We start from the raw sequence: 24,162 nt of genomic DNA on the forward strand, positions 1-24,162 counted from the left end.
GTGTACAAAAGCATTTCTTCACCACTAAGTTTGTGTGGTCAGGCATGGTTAGATGTGTGTCTAGTGTGTTTCCCAGTATTTTTATAGTTTTGGAAATTGGGTATTCGTGGCCTTTTAGTTGTAACGATGTTCTGGTAATTTTATCCTTGGGGCTTGCCAAGAAGACTTTTGTCTTTTCTGTTTTTAGTTTCAGTTTGAAGTTGATTGTCCATTTTTCAATTTCGGTCATTATATGAGAGATGTGGTATAGAATTTCATTTGTTATGTTATTAAAGGGAATTAAGATAGAAATGTCATCTGCATATATGTAATAGTTTAAGTTTAACTTTTGTAATAGATGACCTAAGGATGAGATGTAAATGTTGAATAGTGTGGGTGATTATGGGGAGCCTTGGGGAACCCTCGAGGGGTTTTTCCATGGGCTAGAGTAATTCCTTTCGCTGACCACTCGGTATGATCTGTTTGTTAGGAAGTCCTGTATCCATTTCTTAACTTTTCCCGAGAGCCCCATTGTGTCTAGGCATAGTAGCATTATTTTGTGTCTAATAGATTGAACGCACTACTAAGATCTAGTTGTAAAATCAGAGCACTTATACCATTGCTGAAAAGACCATAGAGGTGGTTAAGGATGGAAGCTATAACTGTTTCCGTTCTGTAACCTTTTCTGAATCCTGATTGATGTTCACTAAGGATGTTAAATTTGTCTAAGTAGTTCACTAGTTCCAAGTTGACCAATCCTTCCTGTAGCTTAGTGAATAGGGGGATGCTTGCTATAGACCTATAGTTGGGTATCAGGGCTGTTGAGTTTTTCTGATCTTTGGGTATAGGTGTGATCAGTATGTGACCCATTTCCTCATTCAATGTCCCGTTAGTAAGAGTAGTTGTTAGCCAAGTCAGATGGAGCAACTTTCATGATCTTAGAGGAACATTCATCCAGTAAGCAGTTTGATTTGGTGTATTTATTGAATAAAGTTAAGAATTGATGCCAGTTTAGAAACTCGAAGTGGTCCCAGAACATGTCTGCTCTAGACTCCTGTTCATGAGGTCCAAAATAGAATTCTGTGTTGGTTATGGGTGTAGGTATTGTTGCTGCTAGGTCAGTAATTTTATTTTTGAAGAAATTGGCTAGGTTTGGGCAGAAGGAATGTTCTCATTGTCCTTTTTCAGGACTCGAGTGATGTCTGTTATCATTTTTACCAGTTTAAACAGTTCTTTACTATTTATATTTGATGTGCCTATTTTCTGTTCGTAGTGTTTTGAGCGTTTTTCTTTGATTAGAGTTTTGTATTTTTTCATTTTTTGTTTCCAGTTTATCTTGTCTTTTTCTTTTTTTGATTTTTTCCAGATTCTCTCCAATTTTCTTAATTCCTGTTTGCAAACTAATAGTTCTGAATTGAACCACTCATTTAATACTCTTTCTTTCTTTTTTTGTAGATTTGGTATGGTGCCAATTGATCTAAAACTTCCTTACTGAACTTTCCCCATTTTGTTGGGAAGTCCTGTATTTCCCCGGTTATGGGTCGTAATTCATAATGAGCCCAGAATTCAGTTGGGTTTATAATACCATGACTGGTAATTGTTTTTGTGTTTTTGCTTCTGTGTTTAGGTTAGGATGGCTTCTTTTGCCAGCGTAGGTCGAACTTGCCAATATAGTGGTCTGACCAAATGCATTTTTCCCAGGCCCCTGTATAGTTTTGAATCTTTGGGTTGGGGGTTTCCTTTTGAGAAAAGGTAACTATGTCTAGTTGATGTCCCTTCTCGTGTTATCTCTGTGTCTGGCATTGGGAAATCAAGCGACGTTAAGAAGGGGTCGATTTCAGTCACTTCTGGTTTTACCACTTGATCTAGATGTATGTTTATGTTGCCCAATAGTAGGTTGTACGATCCTTTTAGGGTGTTTACAGTAAGGAATTTGAAAAATTCTTCTTTGGCGTTCGTCCATTTTTTGGGAGGGATATAAAATAATGTTGCAATTAATGACTCTTCTAGTTGGGCATTGGTGATCTTGCAAGTTAGTATTTCTAGGTTTTCTGATATTTTAAAATCTATCTTTTTGTAGTCAAGTTTATTAAGTTTCAAGTTTATTAAGTATTTGATTAATCGCTTACTCAAATATCTAAACGATGAACAAATCATTAAATTTACAGATAATACAGGGGTGATAAAAGACAGATGGACACTGAACAAAACATATTAAATTAACGACTAACAGAATAAACAAAAAAGGAAAACAAAGGGAAAGGCAGGGTAATAAAATACAATAATAATGATAGAAAGAAGGACGATTATGATAAAAAAAACAATAGGAGGGAAATAAAAGAAGTAGCCTTATTAAAATAAGCAAAAATAGGCTGGGACTCCTAAAGATTCTTTTAAGATAATTGCTAGACCACCCCCTTTTTTCCAACTGTGGTAGAATTTATTTCATGATAATGTCTGTGTCAGACACTATCCATGTTTTTGTCAGAAAAAGGAAGTCCGGATTCGTTTGTACTATCCATTTGAGCTTTGTTTCTCACGGAACGAGTATTTAGATAGAATCCCTTAAAGTTTTCATAGTTGGTTGGAGTGGGAGTTTCAATAAATTTTAGCTTTTTTAGGTTTCTGTTTTTGGTCTTGTTTCTGCCAGTCAGCCTGCACCAATCTGCGCAGCCGACGTTCACCTCTTGCATCAATGACTTGTGCTACTCCACAGTTACCATGATGGGTCATCAAAAAGGTTCCATTCATCAATTCACGGCACACTTTAACCACAGCAGCCCGTGAACAGTTCACAAACTCTGCTGTTTCCAAAATGCTGCCATCTTTGGTCCGGTAGTTGATGACATGCCTTTTTCAATGTCTGATAAATTGCATTTTTTCCCCATGACAGCAACGGTTGCTATATTGGCAACTTGCTGACATCCCACCTTATATATGAGGTCTGTGCACAACACATTCATTTGTTCATTGGCTGTGCATACCTGACGTCAGAAGTAGGCGGTGGTCATAATAATGTGATCCTCCCTGTTGCTATGCCATCCTGAAATTTGAGCCTCCCATTGATGTTTCTACCTTGATCATTCCTACCTCAGTTTTTGAAATGTTCCTCAGTTTAGGACGTCTGACTAAAATCTTGAGAGAAGATATTACTATTTAAAGTATACCCTGGTACCTACTAGAAATACATATTAATAATTTAGACCAGGGGTGTCAAAGTCCCTCCTCAAAGGCTACAATCCAGTTGGGTTTTCAGGATTTCCCCAATGAATATGCATGAGATCTATTAGCATACAATGAAAGCCCTGAAAACCCAACTGGATTGCGGCCCTCGAGGAGGGACTTTGACACCCCTGGTCTAAATTGTTAATATGTATTTCTAGTAGGTACCAGGGTATACTTTAAATACTAATATCTTCTCTCAAGTCCCGCAAGAGCTGACATCGGCAGTGCGGGGGCAAGCTGGATGCCGAAGAGATCGAGGCTGCCCTTCACTGCTGGAGATTCGCCATCCGCCATCTAGGGGGCTCCAAAAAAGGTACTGAGGGGGAAAATTTTAAAAGGCAGGGGAAGTACCAGAAGATAATCCGCAGCTAATACCATGGAGCGGCTTATCTTCCGGTTTTTAAACTTAGGCTGCCCTTTTCTGTGGTCTATACATGGGTGCAACCTATGCAGAGGGATGGCCTATATGCGGGGAAATACGGTAATGCCCCAAAATAGAGCATTACAAAAGTTGAATTTGCTAATAACAAGACTTTGGACCACAATCTAGAAATCTAGCATTGATAGCATAGGTTTGATTCTTGACAAAACCCCCATTTGCATAAATGCTCTCTTAATCACATGCAATATATGATTTCCATTTATAGGTGACTATCAAGATAAACACCTAATAACCTCATCTCAGAGTTCACAACCAATTTTGTATCTCGTATTCGAGTATATTTAGTAGTTAAGCTTTGGAACTCATTGCTGGAGGGTATGGTAACAGCAGTTAGCGTAACTAGGTTTAAAAAAGTTTGGACAAGTTCTTGGAGAACAAGTCCATAGTCACTATTAAGATAGGCTTGGGAGAAACCACTGCTTGCCCTAGGATTGGTAGCATGGAATGTTGCTACTATTCATGTTTCTGCCAGGTACTTGTGACCTGGATTGGCTATTGTTGGAAACAGGATACTGATGGACTATTGATCTGATCTAGTATAGATATTCTTATGTTCTTATGTACCTGAATGGGTAGGTATGCCTCCAGGAGAGCGTTGAGGAACATTATCCTAAAATATGATACAATGGTGGTGAGCATGTTTACTCCTTTTAAATTTTTAAAATTATTACATACTCAGACAATATCATTTATACCTGTATTTGTGTAAGGTCATATGGTCAGTTTAGCAGAGAAGTTTCATTTTTCTTTTATTTAAAAATGTACATGGCAATAAAGGGAAAAAAATGTTTTTTCTTCTAGAGTACATACAACTTTATGTTGATTTTCTTCTCAACAAATCCATCTATAAACAGTTTGCAACATTCTACTGTGGATTTCATAGTGTATGTTCCTCAGATGCACTGATGGTAAGCAAATGTTGTGGTTTCATAACAGAAGAGCTCATGTCTGCTTAAACAACGCTGAATAGGCCAGCCACCAATCTGGTCTTAAGCAAGGGTGATGGACCTGGCAACTCTCACTTTAGGCAGCTAAGCCTGCACTTTTACTGCAAAGGCCCCTGTTTAACAAAAGGTAAAGGTAATGAATTTGATATAATGCCTTTTCTGTGGGTACAATCAAGGTGATTTACATATATTCTATTTGCAGCTACTTTTTTCTGTCCGTAGTAGGATCACAATTTACTGCAGTAAATAGTGATAGGAAGAAGTGCAAAAGTGGCATTGTGAGACTCAAAGGTGAAAGGGAGGAGTATGTAGAAGCTGTTAAAGAAAAGACCGAATTGCTTAACAAATATTTCTGTTCTGTGTTCATGGCTGAAGCGCCGGAAGCGGGACCGCAGAAGACAAACGTGAATAGGGATGGAGGAGTAATAGACTCTGATCAATTTACAAAGGGTTGTATTCTTAAGGAGCTAGCTAGAATAAAGGTAGACAAAGCGATGGGGCCAGATGGTGTACATCTGAGGGTGCTGAAGGAACTTAGGGAAGTTCTGGCAACTCCACTGACTGACCTTTTCAACGAGTCTGTAGAGTTGGGAGGACTGGAGAAGGGCGGATGTGGTCCCTCTCCACAAAAGTGGAAGTAAGGAAAAAGTAGGGAATTACAGGCCAGTAAGTCTGACTTCTGTAGTAAGCAAATTAATGAAAACGCTTTTAAAACAGAGAATGGTGAAGTTTCTGGAATCCTGTGGATTACAGGACCAGAGGCAACATGAATTCATTAGAAGTAGGTCTTGTCAGACAAATCTGATCAATTTCTTTTGATTGGTGTTACAAGCCCAGCACTACAGCTAGCCTTGTTCCAGCTAGAAAGCATAGAAACAGCCCTAAAGCTGAAGAGAGCTGATCAGTGCAGCAGCTCTCCCACTAGCATGGACAAGGCTCTGATTCTGGGGAGGTTTCCCAAGAGCAGGAGCCCTGGGAGACATTGGGACATTATGGGGACAAAAACTCCTTTAAACCTAGGCCAGTCATTGGTAGGACACAGCCTAAGAAACAGGCTCTAGCCCCTTTAGGCATACACCTGCTGAGACTAATTACAGAGCAGGAGAAAGCCCAGGGAAAGCTGAAGCCTGTCCATCCCCCACACAGGCTAGAGCGTGGGTCCCACAGAGAAAGGGAGTTGGAGCAGTGCAAGCCAGGGGGAGAGACAAGGCTGAACAAGCAGAGGAAACAGACCCATGGCTAGGTGCTCCAGAGGTCAGGCAAGAGAATGAGGTGGAAATGCAAGACTGGGAGAAATCTTTGCCTATAAACTAGCCAGACTGCCTGAGGCCAGAGGAAGTTATGGACATTGCACTGCAACCAGTTTGTGATCGGATGGATGAGAGTTAAGTTTTTCCTTTTATTTCTTTTGGCTGGAAAAGCTTTCAACTGTACTATGTTTTTGGAAGAAAGAACTGTGTGTTTGCTGGCTGTTTGGGGAATTTAAAAGACGATTGAAGGGAAAAACTGCCCTACCTGAAAAGGACTTTGTATTGTGTTTTTTTTTCCCCTGTTTTGAAACTACAAGCCACTGATTGCTACAGTGGGGATTGTGCGGCAGAATCCACATAAGATCCAAAGGGTTGGGATTGCGGGGCCTACAAGGCTGTTTTGATGGTGGATTCAGCAATTCCCCACCCCCACCAACTTACTAGGGTTGGTAGGGGAGCCTGACTGTATCCAAACAGGCACAGTGAGTGTGGTAGGGAAAAGTTTGTGATGAACTAGACTGTGGAATACTTACCTGTTTTGAATTTTGATGGGGTTTTTTTTTTTTACTTGGAAAAAGCCAGCAAGGTAAATTCCTGGACTTATCCTGAAGCAAGGGTGTGGCCAGCCATGTGCTTAACCAGCAACCAGAGGGGCTGCAGGACTACTAGCCAGTACAGGTGAACTATTTGGGTTTTTTAAATCTTTATTTAGGTTCCTTTGGTAGCCATCTGAAAGCAGAGACTGTGAGACCCTGATTTACAGGGAGTGGAAGTAGCTAGGCCTCTGGACTAATTCTAACTTTTGTTGTTATGTTTTGGACATTGGCCGAGTATACAAATAAATCCAGGGGCTGGACTGTGGCCTTATTGTGTTTTGGGAACTTTTTGCCATTCTGATCATTATTTTCCAAGAACTTTATTTTCCCAGTAGGGCTTTCACCTTTTGAGGGCACGCCAAGATCAGTGATTGTGCTCAGGCAGGGTACCTGCCTCAGGACCCAGCACCGGCTGCGCGACACTGGGTGACCAGAGAATTGGATAGAGGATGTGCACTAGATGTGGTGTATTTAGATTTTAGCAAAGCCTTTGACAGTGTTCCACAAAGATGTCTAATAAATAAACTGAGTGCCCTTGGGATGGGTCTCAAATAGACGGGCTGGGTCAGGAACTGGTTGAGTGGAAGGTGACAGAGGGTAGTGATCAATGGGGATCACTTTGAGAAAGGGGATGTTACCAGTAGTGTGCCTCAAGGTTCTATTCTTGGGCCTGTTCTTGTTAACATTTTTATAAATGATATTGCTGAAGGGTTGTCGGGTAAGATTTGCCTTTTTGTGGATGATACCAACGTCTGCAATAGAGTAGACACGCCGGATGGTATGAATAACATGAAGAAATACCTAACGAAACTTGAAGAATGGTCTGAAATTTGGCAGCTAAAATTTAATGCTAAGAAATGCAAGGTTATGCATTTGGGCTGCAAAAACCCGAGGGAACGGTACAGTTTAGGGGGTGAAGAACTTATGTGCATGACAGAAGAGCGGGACTTGGGTGTGATTGTATGTGATGATCTTAAGGTGGCCAAACAGGTTGAAAAGGTGGCGGCGAAAGCTGGAAGGATGCTAGGTTGCATAGGGAGAGGTATGGCCAGTGGGAAAAAGGGAGGTATTGATGCCTCTGTATAAGACTCTGGTGAGACCTCATTTAGAATATTGTGTACAATTCTGGAGGCCGCACCTTCAAAAAGATATAAAAAGGATGGAGTCGGTCCAGAGGAAGGCTACTAAAATGGTGTGTGGTCTTTGTGATAAGATATATGAGGACAGACTTAAAGAAAGGCGGGAGAGGGGAGATATGATAAAAACGTTTAAATACCTACATAGTATAAATGTGCATGAGTTGAGTCTCTTTCATTTGAAATGAAACTCTGCAATTCGAGGGCATAGGATGAAGTTAAGAGGTGATAGGCTCCAGCATAATCTGAGAAAATACTTTTTTACAGAAAGGGTGGTGGATGCGTGGAACAGTCTCCCGGAAGAGGTGGTGGAAACAGAGACTGTGTCTGAATTCAAGAGGGCCTAGGATAGACGCATGGGATCTCTCGGCGAGAAAAAGAAATAATGGTTACTGCAGATGGGCAGACTAGATGGGCCATTTGGCCTTTATCTGCTGTCAAGTTTCTATGTTTCTAATAGCATGGGCTGATAATATGCTTATTCAATGCTAAAAAGTTGCATTGGTGGCTAAATTACAATCTATTGCATGCTACTGATCAAATGTAATAGGATGATGACGCATACAATTTTATCTTATTGCTTCATGTATGTGCAATGTTGCTTTTTGTATGTGGTCCTCAACTATGAGATTTCTGTTCCTGAAATTCTGCACCTTTTACTTTGAGACTGTTAGAACATCCATATAAGTTTAGCCAAAATTGAACAGGGATGAAAGGGGACACTTGGTCTACTTGACATGAACTGAACCCTCTGACTGCCACGGCATGACCAATTAGTAACAGGGTGGTGCATGGGTGGAGCCTGCACTTAACTGGTTAGCAACGATATTCTATCTGCATACCAGTTAAGTAAGTGCATAAGGAGTCCCTTTTACTAAAACACATTAAAATCTGGGCTGAACATGTTTTAACAAGGGCGTTTCCTGCGCATTAAGGCTAGGTTTAATGTAGCATTTAGGGGTTATTTGTTTGTTTAAAATTTTCCCCAGGTCCTGCACTAATTTTATCATTAGCATATGGGACTTGTAAAAAAAAGTTAACACAGGAGCACTTACTACCTGCTGTGTAAAAGATATTAAATTCTGTTGCATTAAGTCTGTGCTATACAGTTTGTGTTAGCTAGATAACGTTTCCATGTCCCCTCCCTATAAAAAAATTGAATAATGCACAATTAATGCACGCAAACTAGCAAGTTAGTATAAAACCCTTTAATGCATTTTGTGGCATGCCTTTTTTTACATGCTAAAAACCTGTCAGGGGTTAATACCCTTTAGGAAAAGGGCCCCAAAGTTAGGAAATCAAAAAGGCTTTCCTAACTTTATCCACCAAGCTAAGGACCTCTTTTATCAAGCCAAATAGTGTGGGGCAGCATGGTAAATGCTCCGAAGCCCATAGGGATTGAATAGGCTTTGGTGTATTTGTCACATGCTTGATAAAAGAGACCCTAAATGAACACCAGTTTGAATATTGGCCAGTGCCCAGTGTGGGTGACCACACTGACCAGGTTTTCAGTGGTGGAGCCTGGACATGGCCCGGCATTGACTATCTAGGTTTAATTTAGCCCTCTACTGTCAGCAGCTTAAAAACTGCTGACTGCTGCAGGCTAAATATTGAGCCTTAAAATAATAAGCAACTTCACAAATAAAAACTCAAAATGCTATATTTAACTCCTAAACAAAATTCTAATTTAGTTGTTAGCAGAGTTAGGGCTCCTTTTATGAAGCTGCGCTAGCAATTTTAGCGCATAGTAACATAGTAGATGACGGCAGATAAAGACCCAAATGGTCCATCCAGTCTGCTCAACCTGATTCAATTTAAATTTTTAAATTTTTTCTTCTTAGCTATTTCTGGGCAAGAATCCAAAGCTTTACCCTGTACTGTGCTTGGGTTCCAACTGCTGAAATCTCTGCCTCCATTGAGCTGGCATTAGTTTTTCTGCATAGCACGGGGGTTAGCGCGTGCTAAAAATGCTACTGCAGCTTAGTAGAAAGAGCCCTTAGTTTGCAATAGATTTAATCCTTGCAAAAACCAATTCTTAGTGGGTGCTTGCTGATACAATGATAGTTTTACTTTATACAACTCAGCATGTTTTCATTTTTTTTCACTTGCCCCCAGATGATAAATGTTTTTGTTCTTCTTGCAGCTACTTTGCCCTGAAGAAGTAGAAATTCTCATTTGTGGAAGTCCTGAGCTAGACATGCATGCATTGCAGAACAACACTCAGTATGATGGCTTTGTGAAAAGTGACCCTACAATACAGTAAGGAAGTATTGTAGAACCATAAAAATCTGCCGTTCACTTTATCTTAAATTGCTATTTTCTTTTGTTTCTGTTGCTGTTTTTGAATGTATAAAGGTATACAGTGCTGCATAAAGAAGAATTAGTAGGCTACATAACTGGAACTAAACCATGAAATTGCTGATAAGAAGCTGGGTCTCACTGCTTGTTTGGATCATAGGCCACAATTTGGCCACAGGACCCAGCCCAGGGTTTTCCCTGAAGTCTGGATGCTGTCGGTGGACTATTTTGAATGATTCCTTTTATTTCATGAGAGGAGAGAGTAGGCAAGACTGTGTAGGGAGTTGGTGATGGCCATAATACTTCCTTCTACAATAGCCTGTTTATCAAAGAGGAGTATTTACCTGTACATAACTTGTCTTCGGTTACCAATGTACTGATGGTCAGCATAAAGAGCCAAACTGATAGAAATAAATAAAATGTTGAAGGAAGATGAACAAGCTGTGAGATTAGTTAAGCTGACTCAACTAAGGGAGAAATTAACTAAAAGAAGCCTCCTCTAGGATTCAAAATGAAGCCCCCCTCCAAACACACACACATGCATCCAAACACAAACTCACAAATAACCCACACACACACCTACACACAGAACCTACCCACACATAAAGAACTTATGAGTTGTTACAAAAACACCCACTCTTCTGAAGGAAACTTCTGAAAAATGATGATACTCCAGGAATAAACTCTGAAGTAAGTATGATGAAGAAAAATGGCAGCATTATTGACTGTATATTACTATTGTTAGGGGAACAGCAGTTTGCACTGCTACTGAGTCATGGAGAAAGGTGGGAGAATGCCCTGTCTCTCCACCACCACAGGGCATTCTCCCACCCTGGAAGGCCATGACAAAGACCCTTTACATAGTCCTTAGTGTGGACTGGGTCTGTTGGGAGAGATGAAGTAGGCCTTATTTTTACTTTGTCTATGTCTATTTTTACTTTGTCTATGTGGTTATTGTGGAGATTTTATTATATGTTGGGGTCCTCAGGATGAAGAAATAATTCTGATTTGTATGGTAAGGGGGGTTATGGGGAACTAAGTAAGGCAAGAGCTGCTAGGTCTTCAGTACTGGTGCCTATAGATATTTGGAAGGAGAATAATGTAGAACAACAAATTGGAGAGAAGCCGTGGCGTAGCGAGGGTGAGAAGCGCCCAGGATGGTGGCTTCCCTCCCTATTCTTCACCCCCCACCTCCAAATAATCTTTCCTCATCCCTTTCTGCCACGCGTGTACGCGCCGCTTTCTTTCCCCTGTACCTCTGTAACAATCTTGGCGTGAGCAGCAACTACAAAGCTGCTGTGGCGCCAGTGTCAGCTTTTCCTCTGATGTCACTTTCTAGGCGCAGCATTGGGGGGATGGAAAAGAGGATGGGGTGCCTTTGTCCTCACCAAGACAGCGCCTGGGGTGGAAACCCCCCCCCCCCCCCTTTACTATGTTACTGGAGAGAAGGACTATTAAATGCAAGATCAGTTTAAAAGGAATTTTTTTTTTGGGCATATCTTATTTTGGGAAATTTTTTAGATTTCATAGTCATAGTAGAGACTTGGTTATCAAAGGAGGAGGGTGTAGTTTTGTCAGAAATGTGTCCAGGAGGACAGTAAGGAAAGAGGGGGGTGGAGTGGCACTGGTGGTAAAGAAGGGACTGAGATGGTTTAGTATTACAGTGAGACAGTTGAAGGGTAAAGAATGTCTGTTGATGGGTCTTGGAAAGGGGAATGAGGGAGCATTGTTGATAATATATGTTCTACCTGGTCTACAATCTCTCCCTTTCTCTTCCCAAAAGTCCTCCCTTTAAGTATCTCCCCCTTTCTCCACCCCACATCCAACTTCTCTCCCTTCAGATCATTGCCCACCATCTCTCTCTCCTATATTTCTGGCCACATAAGTTCTTCCCCTTCACTTCCCCCCTCATGCCCAGTCTGGTGCTTCTTTTTACACCCTCCTCCTTTCTACTTAAAAATAAATAAATAAATAACATCTGGTCCAGGTGGCTTTCTTAGTCTGGCAAGTCCTCCCCCTTCTATCTGTGCCAGTCCAACATCGCCTGCACATTTGGTCTGGTTGACAAATCCATTTTTATTGCAGGGAACCTCCAGCCGCAGCAGTGATTCTGAAGTGCTGCCTGCGGCTCCCCTCCCTACTTTTCTTCTGCTGCGGTCTTTCCCCAATGATGCAACTTCTGGTTTCCACCTGGGCGCACCACAGCAGGAGGAAAGCAGGGAGAATTGTCACAGGCAGCACTTCAGAATCACTGCTGTGGACAGTGATCCCCTGCAAAAAAAAATGGATTTGTCAGCGAGATAGAAGGTAAGGGCAACATCAGACCAGCGCAGCTAGAATGAGGAAGACATGCCAGTTCACAGGGGGGCCCCCCAGAGCCTGGGGCAGTTGCCCTGCTTGTTTGCCCCTCTCCCAATGCTGGCCCTGGTGGACACACATTGTTCCACATGTATTAAAGCACTCCTTAACTGGGGATTCCCTACTTGAGTGACTGATTTATTTTTCTTCTTGACAAAGGAAGCAAAATTATTTATTTGTAGCAGATATTGTGCATAGACAGCAGGATACATCAGCCACACAATGCTGCCATCTTCCGAGAGAGCTGATTTTAAAGCTTTGATTGAAGGTGCTTCTGCAGGGACATATTGCACAGAACAGTGTGCACATGATCAGAAATTGTTTCTAGTAGTTTTGGAGCTCCTTTGTCCATGGCAGCATCAGAGGAAATCACCTAAACTGTGAGGCTAATTTATCCTGTTGTTTATGGAGATCTCATAAGCAATTTCTTTTAGTTTTTCATTTAATATACGACCCTGATGACTTCTCCTGACCAGTTTGGTTAAAAGAATAGAAACCACTAAACCCAGGAAGTGTAAGAGATGGGCACATGATTGTATTTATAGACCCAGACCCATCATTTACAGCTTCTAATATTTTCCCCTTTCCTTCAAGTTTCAAGTTTATTTTAATTTGATAAATCGCTGTAGTGTATTGTTTCTCAACTTGGTCCTGGAGTACCTCCTTACCAGTCAGATCTTCAGGTTATCCATAATGAATATGCATGAAATAAATTTGCATATAATAGAGGCAGTATATGCATATTCATTGTGGATATCCTGAAAACCTGACTGGCAAGGGGGTACTCCAGGACCATGTTGAGATTCACTGCACTACAGCGGTCATAGTGTATTCAGAAATATTTCCTGTTTCCACTGCAGTATTATCAGCTTGGGTTTAGGGTATAAAATAATCATAATGAGAAATGGATATCTAGGAGTGGGCTAGTGGTTAGAGCTGCTGCCTCAGCACCCTGAGATTTGAGCCAGGTGCTGCACCATAGTTAGTGAGCCTGCTGGGACAGATAGGGAAAAATACCTAGAATGCTTGATTAATACTGAGGGTAAACCATGGTATATAAGAAATTAAAATAAAAATAATAAATTTAGTTAGTAACATTTGAAATTGTTCCCATGGCAAACTGGTAAAAATGATAATTGTCCCTGAAAAGAATATAAACTACAGAAGAACAGAGGAACAACTGCCACTCCATTTGGTTTAAAAATTAGATGGAGGATAACAATTGTTTGTAAGACCTTATTTACCTGTTGTAGTATTCTTAAACCTTTTCAGCAAATGATGAAAGCGTCAGAAATTCTTCAATAATCCCTTATACCTTTTTGGGACAATTGGAGAATGACTATGATTAAGCTCTATTTCTGAGGTGGGAAAAGTCCCTGGTGAAACCCAGTTGCTTTGAAATAAAGGCATCATCAGGGAGGAGAAAGTGAGTGATATCAGCGCAGTTGACTAATGTAGATTGAAAATGCTTATAGTGCCAGCATTGATTGTGTAAGAACATAAGAATAGCCTTACTGGGTCAGACCAATGGTCCATCAAACCCAGTAGCCCGTTCTCACAGTGACCAATCCAGGTCACTAGTACCTGGCCAAAACCCAAGGTGTATCAATATTCCATTCTACCAATACAGGGCAAGCAGTGGCTTCCCCCATGTTTTTTTCAATAACAGACTATGGACTTTTCCTCCAGGAACTTAACTATTCTCTGAGTGAAAAAAATTTCCTCCTATTGGTTTTAAAAGTATTTCTCTGTAACTTCATTGAGTGTCCCCTAGTCTTTGTGATTTTTGACAGAGAGAAGAGCAGTATGTCATCTGGGATGTTGCTAACCTCTGACTCAAAGAAAACACATTTGATTGACTGGTATATCTATTTAATGCAGACTGAGTGACTTGTGATTATAAAGTGTGTAGGTTTTTAAAATTTTACATGCTATGCTTTTCTGAGAAGGTACCTGCTTACTTGTGCCCAGTTTTCCTTACGTGACACATACTGGGATACGATATCAATATACATTTCTATGGTAGTCCATAAGTCAAGGGCAGGAGAATTAGGCGAAGAGGTATGTTTTTATTGCTTTCCTAAAGTTGAGACCTTCAAGAGATCTGATTTGCGGGGGCAGTCGATTCCAGTGGCTCGGTATGAAGTGGAAGTAGGAATGTTGTTTGGCAGTTTGAGGTTGAAGGGCATGACCAGGGGATGTTTGAGGCATATTTCGTCCAGGGAGCAGAGGGACTTGTTCGGCAAGTACAGAGGAAGCTTAGCCATCACGTAGCCTGGAGCCATGTCATGCAAGGATTTGAATGCTAACATCAGGCCCTTGAAGATACGTTTGTCTACGGGCAGCCAATGAACCGACGCTAGAGCCTGGGAGACAGGGTCGCTGGCACGGAGGTTTTTTAGAAGCCTGATTGCTGCATTTTGTACATGTTGAAGACATCGTATGTTCTTTGCCGTGAGACCACTGAATAGCGCATTGCAGTAATCCATGCAGGAGAGTACTAAGGCATAGAGTAGTTGGGTGAAGTCTTCTTCTCAAACTTCCAATTCGGTATTTTCAAAACCTATCATTTAGATGCTTTTCTATGCAATTTGTCAATAACTCATCTAAATTCCAGGGGGGGGGGAGTTATTAGAGGCATGGTGTGGGTAGGACTAGGGTGGACTTATGTCTTGGATGTTTTTTTCAAACAGTTAAGGGCACAATTGTGTCCAGGGCACAATTGGATGTTTGAGGCTAGACCTGTTTTAATAACAAATAAATGCCCAAAACTACCCAAACTGATCAGATGACTACTGCAGGAATGAAGGCATGATTCCCCCTCCCCCCCACACACACACTCCCCCAGTGGTCACTGACTTCCTTCTACCCAATTCCCCTCCCCCCCAAAGATGTGAATGAACCAGTTTGACAGATTCAGTCCTATTAGAGCAGCAAGCAGGTCTCTGGAGTAGTCTGGTGGTCAGTGCATTGGACTCCAGAGAAGGGGATACAGGCCCATACTCCACTCAAGCTACTACACTTGTAGTGGGAAGTGTGAGCCCGCCCAAATCCCACTGTACCTACTTATAGGTGACACCTACAGGCATGAGGGCTATTGTGGTGTACAGTTGGGTCCAGTAGGTTTTGGGTGGGTTTGTAGGGCTCACCATACACTTATCAGGGGGTTATGGTGAGATATATACCTGGGCCTTTTTATATGACATTCATTTCAGTGCCCCTCTGCACTGCTGGCGATATCTATTTGGCCAATCTACTAAAAATGCCGGCTCCTGCAATCCTGATGGCTTGTTTTGTGTGTTTTTCTTCATCTAAACTAGGATTTAGAAGCCATTTCAGGAATGGCCGTCAGTATATACAGAATCTAGAAAAACAGTGATATAGCTTATTTGAAACTATGTAACAAACTTTTTGTTTTTGTTCCTGGGTAATAAATGTTATTTCTTTATTGCCTATGACACAGTAGCATAGAAAATGGCTATCTTTCCCCTCAAACTTTGCTTTTGTGACTAGGACATTGATATTTCAAATTTACCTTATTTGCAGATTTACCACGCAGCAATTCAGGTGGTAAGGCTTACTGCTGCTGTGGGTGGAGATCGATAGAGGAAAGGGCATACCCATAATGCACTTTCACTGCCAAAAAACTCTGGAAGGTAAGGCAATTTTGTTTCTTACTAGGATGGTGGAATTTTCTGCTACAAAATTTCTTGGAATGTTTACCGTATTTCCCCATATAAAGGCCGTGACCTATACATGGATTTTAGAAACCCCTGTATGGAGTGCGGCCTAGTTATATGGGGCAGCCTATATAAAACTTTTAAATCATCCCCCCACTCCTGGTATCTTAATAGGAAGCCCCCCTCGCTGACACGCGGCTTGGGTCTCCAGCAGTGCAGGGCAGCCGTGATCGCTTCGGCATCCAGCCTGCCCCCACACCACTTGCTGAGTGGCTGAGGTAAGTTCTCACAAGTCCCGCAAGAGCTGACGTCGGCCATTCAGCGGGCGGTGCGGGGGCAGGCCAGATGCCGAAGAGATCACGGCTGCCCTGCACCGCTGGAGACCCGAGCCGCGCATCAGCGAGGGGACTTCCTAAAAAGGTACCAGGGGGTGTGGGGAGGATGAATGTAAAAGGCACCGGAAGATAAGCCGCGGCTAATACCATGGGCCAGCTTATCTTCTGTTTTTTTAAACATAGGCTGCCCTTTTCTGTGACCTATACATGGGTGCAGCCTATGCAGAGGGGCGGCCTATATACGGTAATTTTTAAAAATTTATGCTGGCTTTTACTAAACTGCAGTAGAGCTTTTTACTGCAGGCTGGTAAGGTAAATGCCCTGTGCTCATTGGAATTAATTGAGCATTGGAGCATTTACTTTCCTCATCTACGGTTTAGTAAAAGGAGCCTTTAATTTTAAAATTTTCAATGTTATTTGAAAATATATCATATCTGAAATATGTTGTGAGAATCTCATATACATTAGTCATAGGTAAAATAAATGCATTGCTTTCATTACCACAATTTCATTTTGTTGTTCTACAGGATGGTATAGAGGGGAAAAGAGAGCCATTAAGTTTGTTATCCCAGGATTTTGGAGGAAACCCACTGACCACTCAAGCAACTACTATTTCTGCATGATGGATCCTTCCAAACATCGCATTGTCAAGCGTACATCTGCAATCACATATCCAGACATTCCTTCATCCCTCGCCCTGGTGCCACATTGCTCTTAGTTTCCCATACCCACTCCGCCAGAGAGACAGCAGCTGTATTCAGAATAGAACCGCAAGTCAGAGAGTGAGGGAGACATTGTACTGTAGATCCAGTTTACAATATCAGTAGTGCTGCTGATGAGAAAAACTCATACTATCCAAACCAAAAGACCTCAACGACTTATTCAAAGATCTTAGTCTCACCAAGTTCAATGCTGAGCTTTTGACGTCTAGTCTCAAGCAGTGGAACTTGAATGAAAGTGTGCAAGTTACAGATTAGAGAAAGCATCACCAAGCTTTTTCCACCTTCTTCACCCATCAAGATGGGCTGTGCTTCTGCCACAATATAACTAGTCTGTTTGAGACAATTGGAATCACCTGTAACCCAAAAGAGTGGCATCTCTTCATTGACACCTCATCCAGGAGGATCAAAGCCTTCTCTATAATGGGAACAAGTACCGGGCTGTGAATTCCACTGGTTCAGTCAGTGCATCTCAAAGAGATTTACAACAGCATCAGGACCTCACTAGGTGCCTTGAAGTATGATGAGTATGGTTGGGAGGTCATCAGAAACTTCAAAATGGAGGCATTCTTAATGGGTCTCCAAGGCAGTTTTACCAAGTTTCCTTGCTATTTCTGCCTTTGGGACAGCAGGGACACAAAGGTGTACTACCAAAGGTGGGACTGGCCACAGTGGACAGAGTTCTGTTTGGGGAGAAACAACGTCAAATGGGAACCACTGGTGGACACCCAGAAAGTACTGATGCCATCACTGGATATCAAATTTGGCCTAATAAAAAAAGTCATCAGAGCGCTGATAAAGAGTTGACAGCCTTCATGTACTTTCCAAGACATCTTCCCTAATTTGTCTGAGGCAAAGGTCAAAGCTGGTGTCTTCATCGAACCATAGATAAAGAGAATCCTGAAGTGCAAGGAATTTCCCAAGAAGCTAACTAGGAAGGCGAAAGCAGCTTGGAACAGTTTAGTCGTAGTGAATTTGGGTTTCCTGGACAATCACGAAGCCAAAAACTACATGGAGTTGGGTGAGAATATAGTGAAGAATTGCAGTAAAATGTGCTATAGAATCTCTCTTAAAGTCCATGTCCTTGATGCTCATCTTGATACATTGAAGGAGAACATGGGAGCATACTCAGAGGAGCAAGGTGAGCACTTCCACCAGGATATACTGGACTTCGAATGCCATTACCAAGGACAATATAATAAGAACATGATGGGAGAAATCTGGAGGCTGATTCGTGAAAGTAACTTGTATAATGCAAATCTTGAAAAACTACTCACTTCTAAATATTCTGTGATCATCTTTGTATAACTTCAGCATAAATACATGTTAATTGTGATTCATATGTTGCTTTTTATAACTTTATAAGAATGAAAAGATGAAAATTCAGCATTTTCACGTTTTAAATAGGTAAATTGCAAAATTTGACTGTCCTGCTCACAAAAGCATTTTTTCATTTTTTTATTGGAATTTTGACATATGAAATGTAACATTAATTAAATAAAAATACCAAAAGGAAATTTTATAGTACAAATGATACATACATATTAACCACAGATGCATAAAGGACTAACAATCATCCATGTAATCTACTTTAATATAAATATGAAGCCATATGAAAGCAATTCCTATGGAGACCAAAAAATTAAGCAAAGCTTTATGGAAATAGCAGACATTTTCTATACTTTTTAAGCATGAGTAATTAAGAAATTACATTTATGAGTACTACCCAGGAACAAAAGTCATGTTACATAGTGTAGTGTTTCATTGTCATAGTTTAGCTTTAATTAAATCTATGTTCTAAATAGTTGTTTCAGATTGGATCTGGAAGGCTTTTAAAATAATTTACTTTTTGTTTTGTTCATGTAGATACTTTTGGGATGTTGTCCTTGGATATTCCCTTGATCTCCAGAAGAAACTTCTCTATTTTGTTACTGGAAGTGACAGAGTACCTGTGGGAGGGATAGCTGATTTGCGTTTCAAGATTTCTAAGCATGAAACATCCACAAACTGGTAAATATTTATCTTAGGATCAATTTCTAAGTTTCTGTTGAAACTTCATGCTTCTGAAAGTAGCATAATTTAATTATTAATTATTTTTTTATCTTTCAGGTATAATACATTTCATATACAGTTGTGGTTTTTAGTCAGAAATACCTTTTGCCAATTTTATGGTGCTTTGGGCATCTTGTGGCAACTATTTACGCGACCAAAGCACAAACTGCAGACTATGTACAGGATGCAGGCTTTGTTTATTATACCGATAATGGAAATGCAGTAAATATACAACCTTATTCACAGCCAAGGGACCCGACACGGTCCGTGTTTTGGATAACACGCCTTCCTCAGGGGTCCTAATGGATATAAATATAAATCCTAAATTGATATAATCGATACTTGAAATTACAACATAACGGATCGAAATGGTGTAGACTAGTGATGATTGTACCATACAATAACATAATGGTGTGACATAGTGTAAAAGTGAAAGTGTATTACAGAATATATATGAGAAATACAATAATAAACTTTAATATTCAGGATACACGTTGGTAATAAAATATTATATATATTTTTAAATATTTTTTTTTATATATCTTTTCTATATATTCATGTTTAGGAATAAGGTATGCTGTATTCTTTTTTAAGACTATAGTTTTACATGTTTTATACTTAGCTATTCGGTGCTAATAAGGCCTTATGTTTCTTTTATATTTGTTTATTTTATATTAGTTTGATGATACCTTTATATTGCGGTTTGTTTCATACCTTATCAACCATGGTAGGTCCACTCTGGTCATTTTTATTATCATTCACATGTTTTCATTTAACTTAGAGGGCTACAGTCCTGTACATGAGCTTAGCATGTTAAACTCTCAATCCCTTAGTCACCTGTTTTTATCACTTATTTTTATCACTTATTTTTATCACTTATTTTCACTCATTTTCACATTAAGTTTTTTTCCTTTCCCCTTACAGTTCAGCAGGACTGTTATCACTGTTTATTTCACTAATAAGTTTATTATTGTATTTCTCATATATATTCTGTAATACACTTTCACTTTTACACTATGTCACACCATTATGTTCTTGTATGGTACAATCATCATTAGTCTACACCATTTCGATCCATTGTGAATAAGGTTGTATATTTACTGCATTTCCATTATCGGTATCATAAACAAAGCCTGCATCCTGTACATGGGCTGCAGTTTGTGTTTTGCTTGTTGCTTTTTGTACTGCAGATTCCGTTGGATCCTTTTTTTGTGTTTCTCAACTATTTACGCGACAACATTTAGATGGATTCACATATACCATGTCAACAGCAGGCTTAAATGCATGTGCCTAAAACTGTGCACTCACACTAAAGATGGCACTATTTAAATCTGTTTCATTTATGGTTGGAGAGTTGTGCCTAAAACTGTGCCATGCCCATGTGCCTCCCCCCTGTGAATGTCTCCTTGCATCTATATGCGCACATGGTAGAATACCGCTGGGTGTGCAGATAGCACTTATGTGTGTAAATGTTACAGTCACACATGTAATTGCTAGTATTCTATAATCTTAACACACAAGTGACCCTTACAATTAAGCTCTAAGGTTATAGAATAAGTCAGATAGAGGTCTTCAAGGCTGTGAAGAGCAGAAACAAAGGCTGTTTGATATGTCTGAGTCCAAACCACATGCATCAGCAATGGAGACATTAGATCTTGGAGATATTAGATCTTGGAGATACTGGGATCTTTGTCTCCCTTAGCACTGAGCAACCACAGGCCCCAGTGGGATTAGTTTAGTGGAGAATCCAAACTCCACCCTCCTAAGAAGTCCTTCCTTTTCTGTTCCAGGCTGCACCTTCACAACAAGTCTGTTTTGGTTAGTAGAGTTATTGGTTCACATTGGCCTTGTTGTTTGCAAGTCCCTGTTGTAATGAAGTTTGTTCTTTTTGGTGAGCCTGGTAGCTAGGCATTCCCAGATGTAAGAATCATTGTCCTGCTTGTCCTTGGAGAAAGTGAAGTTACTCGCCTGTACCAGGACAGTAGTATATGAATTATTACATTTCCTCCTACCCTTCCTCAAGTAATTGAATTATTTTTGCTGTTTTACTGCACTGATGGTCCCTCACTCATGCTGGGCAAAAAGGCACACACATATGCACAGTGGGACACTGCCAAAAGCTTCTTAAAAGCCCAAAATGCTGGGTAGCATCAACACTGGGCTCCTTACATCACCCAAATGTAAGAATTCATGTCCTGCTGCCCTTGGAGAACACATGCTACAGGTGAGTAACTTTGCTTTACCTCGTGGTAAACCACACATTAAATGCTTTTTTGTGTTAGAATACATGACATGGGAAAGAAAGGACATGGTAGTAGTGTTAGCTAGCTGGCATACTACCCTTATCACATACTAACTGGCTAACACAGTTAACACAAGAGGACTTACTGCCTCCTAAATAGGAAACATTAAGTGTAACTAAATGTTGTGCACTAATTTGCACCCTCACGATGGGACCAAAATAAGAAAATATTGGTTATGCCCTCTCTGGTTGCCATGTAAAATTTGCAGCTAGTGCGTGGAATATTTTTGTGTTAAGCCACAGTAGTTACAAATTTTACTTGTAGTTTAGATGAAAGAGCCTCTTAGAATTTGAGGAAAACTTTATCTTTATATTACTTCATTTTTAACATCAATATTATTCCTTTTCTAGGTTACCTGTTGCACATACCTGCTTCAACCAGCTTTGCCTGCCAACTTACAAGAGCAAAAAGTTGCTGAAACAGAAACTGACAATTGCGATATCTAATGCAGAGGGGTTTGGCATAGAATAAAAACAGAGGATGAGTGTAAAACACTTTACTTTCTGGTTTTTGTAGCATTGCCTTCTCTTATTGTATCTTCAAGCTCTTTGTTTTAGTAACTTTGCTGTCAACCATATTCAGCCTTAAAATTTATGTATGCATACAATGTTATATATTACCATATATACTCTAATATAAACTGAGATTTTGGGGCTAAAAATGCCCCCCAAAAAGGGGTCCCGGTTTATATTTGGGCCCACCTTAAATCCTGGTGGTCCAGTGGTGGGAGCCAAGCCAGGATGGGAAAGATCCCTTCCTCTCCTGAAGTGAGGTGTTGGGTCCTGTTCCAGCTCTCAACTGGCTGTAGATTCAGCATGTGCCCCTTCCTTCCCTTCCTCCCTCCCTGCTGTAGAATCAACACACATTCCCTCCCTTCTGTAGAATCAGCCTGTGCCCCCTCCCTCCTTCCCTCAGAGAAGCAGCATAGTACTCCCCCTTCCCCCCCATGGGCCTATCTTAATCACTGGTGGTCCAGCAGGGTGAATCAGGCAGGAGCGATCCTCTTACACTTCTGCTCTTGAAATCTCGCTGAAAAAATGGCTGTCATGAGTTCCCATGACTGTTTCAAGTCTCCAATGTAAGAAAGTGGTGACAGCAAAAAAAAAAAACATGGTTTATAAAATATTTTATTTTAATGTGCACGCACACAATTTTTTTTTGCTGTATTTTATTGAACTTTGGGACTGAAAAATACTCTCTAGTTTAAAAGAGTCACCTAGTCAAATTCTTACCTGGAGTGGAGGAGTAGCATAGTGAATAGTGCAGCAATCTGAGAACCTGGGGAACTGGATTTGATTCTCGCTGTACAATAGCTCCTTAGGACTCTATGCAAATCACTCAAGACTCCATTACCCCAGGTACAAAATAGGGACCTGTATATAATATATAAATCGCTTTGCTTATAACTGCAGAAAGATGATATCAAGTCAGATTCCCTTTCCCATACCTGTGGTTCTGGAAAACCTGAATGGTTGGAGGTACCTGTAAAAGAACACTAAATATTTTTATAAAAAGAACTGATTTCACACATACAATTTATTTGGAAGTTTTGACTAAGATAATAACTCAAAATACTTATCAGACTCACAATTAGAATTGTAGAGTATAGTTGCAGTTGTAAACTGGAACAAAGTTGGACTAAGCTGAAAGACATAAACATGTTTGAGGTTTAAATATTATCACTGACTATAATGCTGTAATCAATTTAAATCTGATAACACTTGAATGGTAAATTAGTCTTGCTATTCATTTTTATTTAAATTTGTTTATTTTATATTGTTTAAACAATATCTGATAACAATTGTTGAACATCCTTATTTAGGGCCCCTTTTAGCAAACCGTGGGTCAGTGAAGTAAATGCTCCAATGCTCATTCAATTCCTGTGAGCGTCAGAGCATTTACCTTGCTGGTCACGGGAAAAAGTTCTACCGTGGTTTGATAAAAGGGAGCCTTGGGGGGTTTTTCACCTTCAGTTGTTGGGTTTTTAAAAAATTGCAACAAATAAAACAAATATTTAAATGTTTAATCTCTCTGTTGGTGTGAATTGAAAGGGAAACTTATTGAAACATCTGATTGTAATTATAATTAGATGTATAAGATGTTAATATTATAATTAAATTATCATTTCATTGCATTACATCACATCACCACTAGGGGAATCTACAACTTTATTGTATGCAACGGTAGTTCCTCCTCCACAGCCTTCTAGCTATCAATTGGTGTGTACCTCAAGACTGTCCTGGGACCATTCCTTTTCTCAATCTACACTTACTCACTTGGAGCGCTGATCTTCTCCCACGGTTTCCAGTATCACCTCTATGCTGATGATTCCCAGATCTTCCTTTCTGTGCGAAATATCTCTACTCCCAGACTAGAGTCTCAGCCTACCTGTCTGACATTGCTGCCTGCATGTCTCACCACCATCTAAAACTGAATATGGCTAAAATGGAGCTGCTCATCTTCCCACCTAAACCCACCTCCCTGCTTCCCTCATTCTCTATCTCTGTGGACAACACTCTCATACCCTCCTGTTTTGTCTGCTCGTAATCTTTGACTCCTCTCTCTCCTTCACCACCCAGATACAACATAATTGCTAAAACTTGTCGCTTCTTCCTCTATAATATTTCTCTCTGAGCACACTACCAAAACAAGCACATTACCAAAACACTTATCCACGCCCTCATCACCTTGTGCTTAGGCTACTGCAACTCACTACTCTGAGGCTTTCCACTTAGCCATCTTGCTTCCCTCCAATCCATCCAGAATTTGGCTGCACGACTCATATTCCGTGAAAGTTGCTCTCCTAAAGTCACTTCATTGGCTTCCCATTCGTTTCTGAATA

The 24,162-nt window shown here is 40.4% G+C and overlaps 1 protein-coding gene across 2 annotated transcripts in view; it reads left to right on the plus strand.

The window, feature by feature from the left end:
• HECTD2 (HECT domain E3 ubiquitin protein ligase 2) overlaps positions 1 to 23,369 on the plus strand; it is a 113,646-nt gene extending 90,277 nt beyond the window's left edge. Inside the window, exons 18-21 of one of the 2 annotated variants that reach the window (XM_033943402.1) lie at positions 4,448 to 4,554; positions 9,719 to 9,834; positions 18,832 to 18,975; positions 21,671 to 23,368. In XM_033943402.1, coding sequence (XP_033799293.1) covers positions 4,448 to 4,554; positions 9,719 to 9,834; positions 18,832 to 18,975; positions 21,671 to 21,791 — 488 coding nt within the window. In that variant the 3' untranslated portion in view covers positions 21,792 to 23,368. Of the gene's footprint in view, positions 1 to 4,447; positions 4,555 to 9,718; positions 9,835 to 18,831; positions 18,976 to 21,670 lie in introns of both variants that reach the window. The other variant, XM_033943401.1, reaches the window with a different exon arrangement.
• Positions 23,370 to 24,162: the final 793 nt, after the last annotated feature.

The sequence above is a fragment of the Geotrypetes seraphini genome, chromosome 4, assembly GCF_902459505.1.
Source record: "Geotrypetes seraphini chromosome 4, aGeoSer1.1, whole genome shotgun sequence".
Lineage (NCBI taxonomy): Eukaryota > Metazoa > Chordata > Amphibia > Gymnophiona > Dermophiidae > Geotrypetes > Geotrypetes seraphini.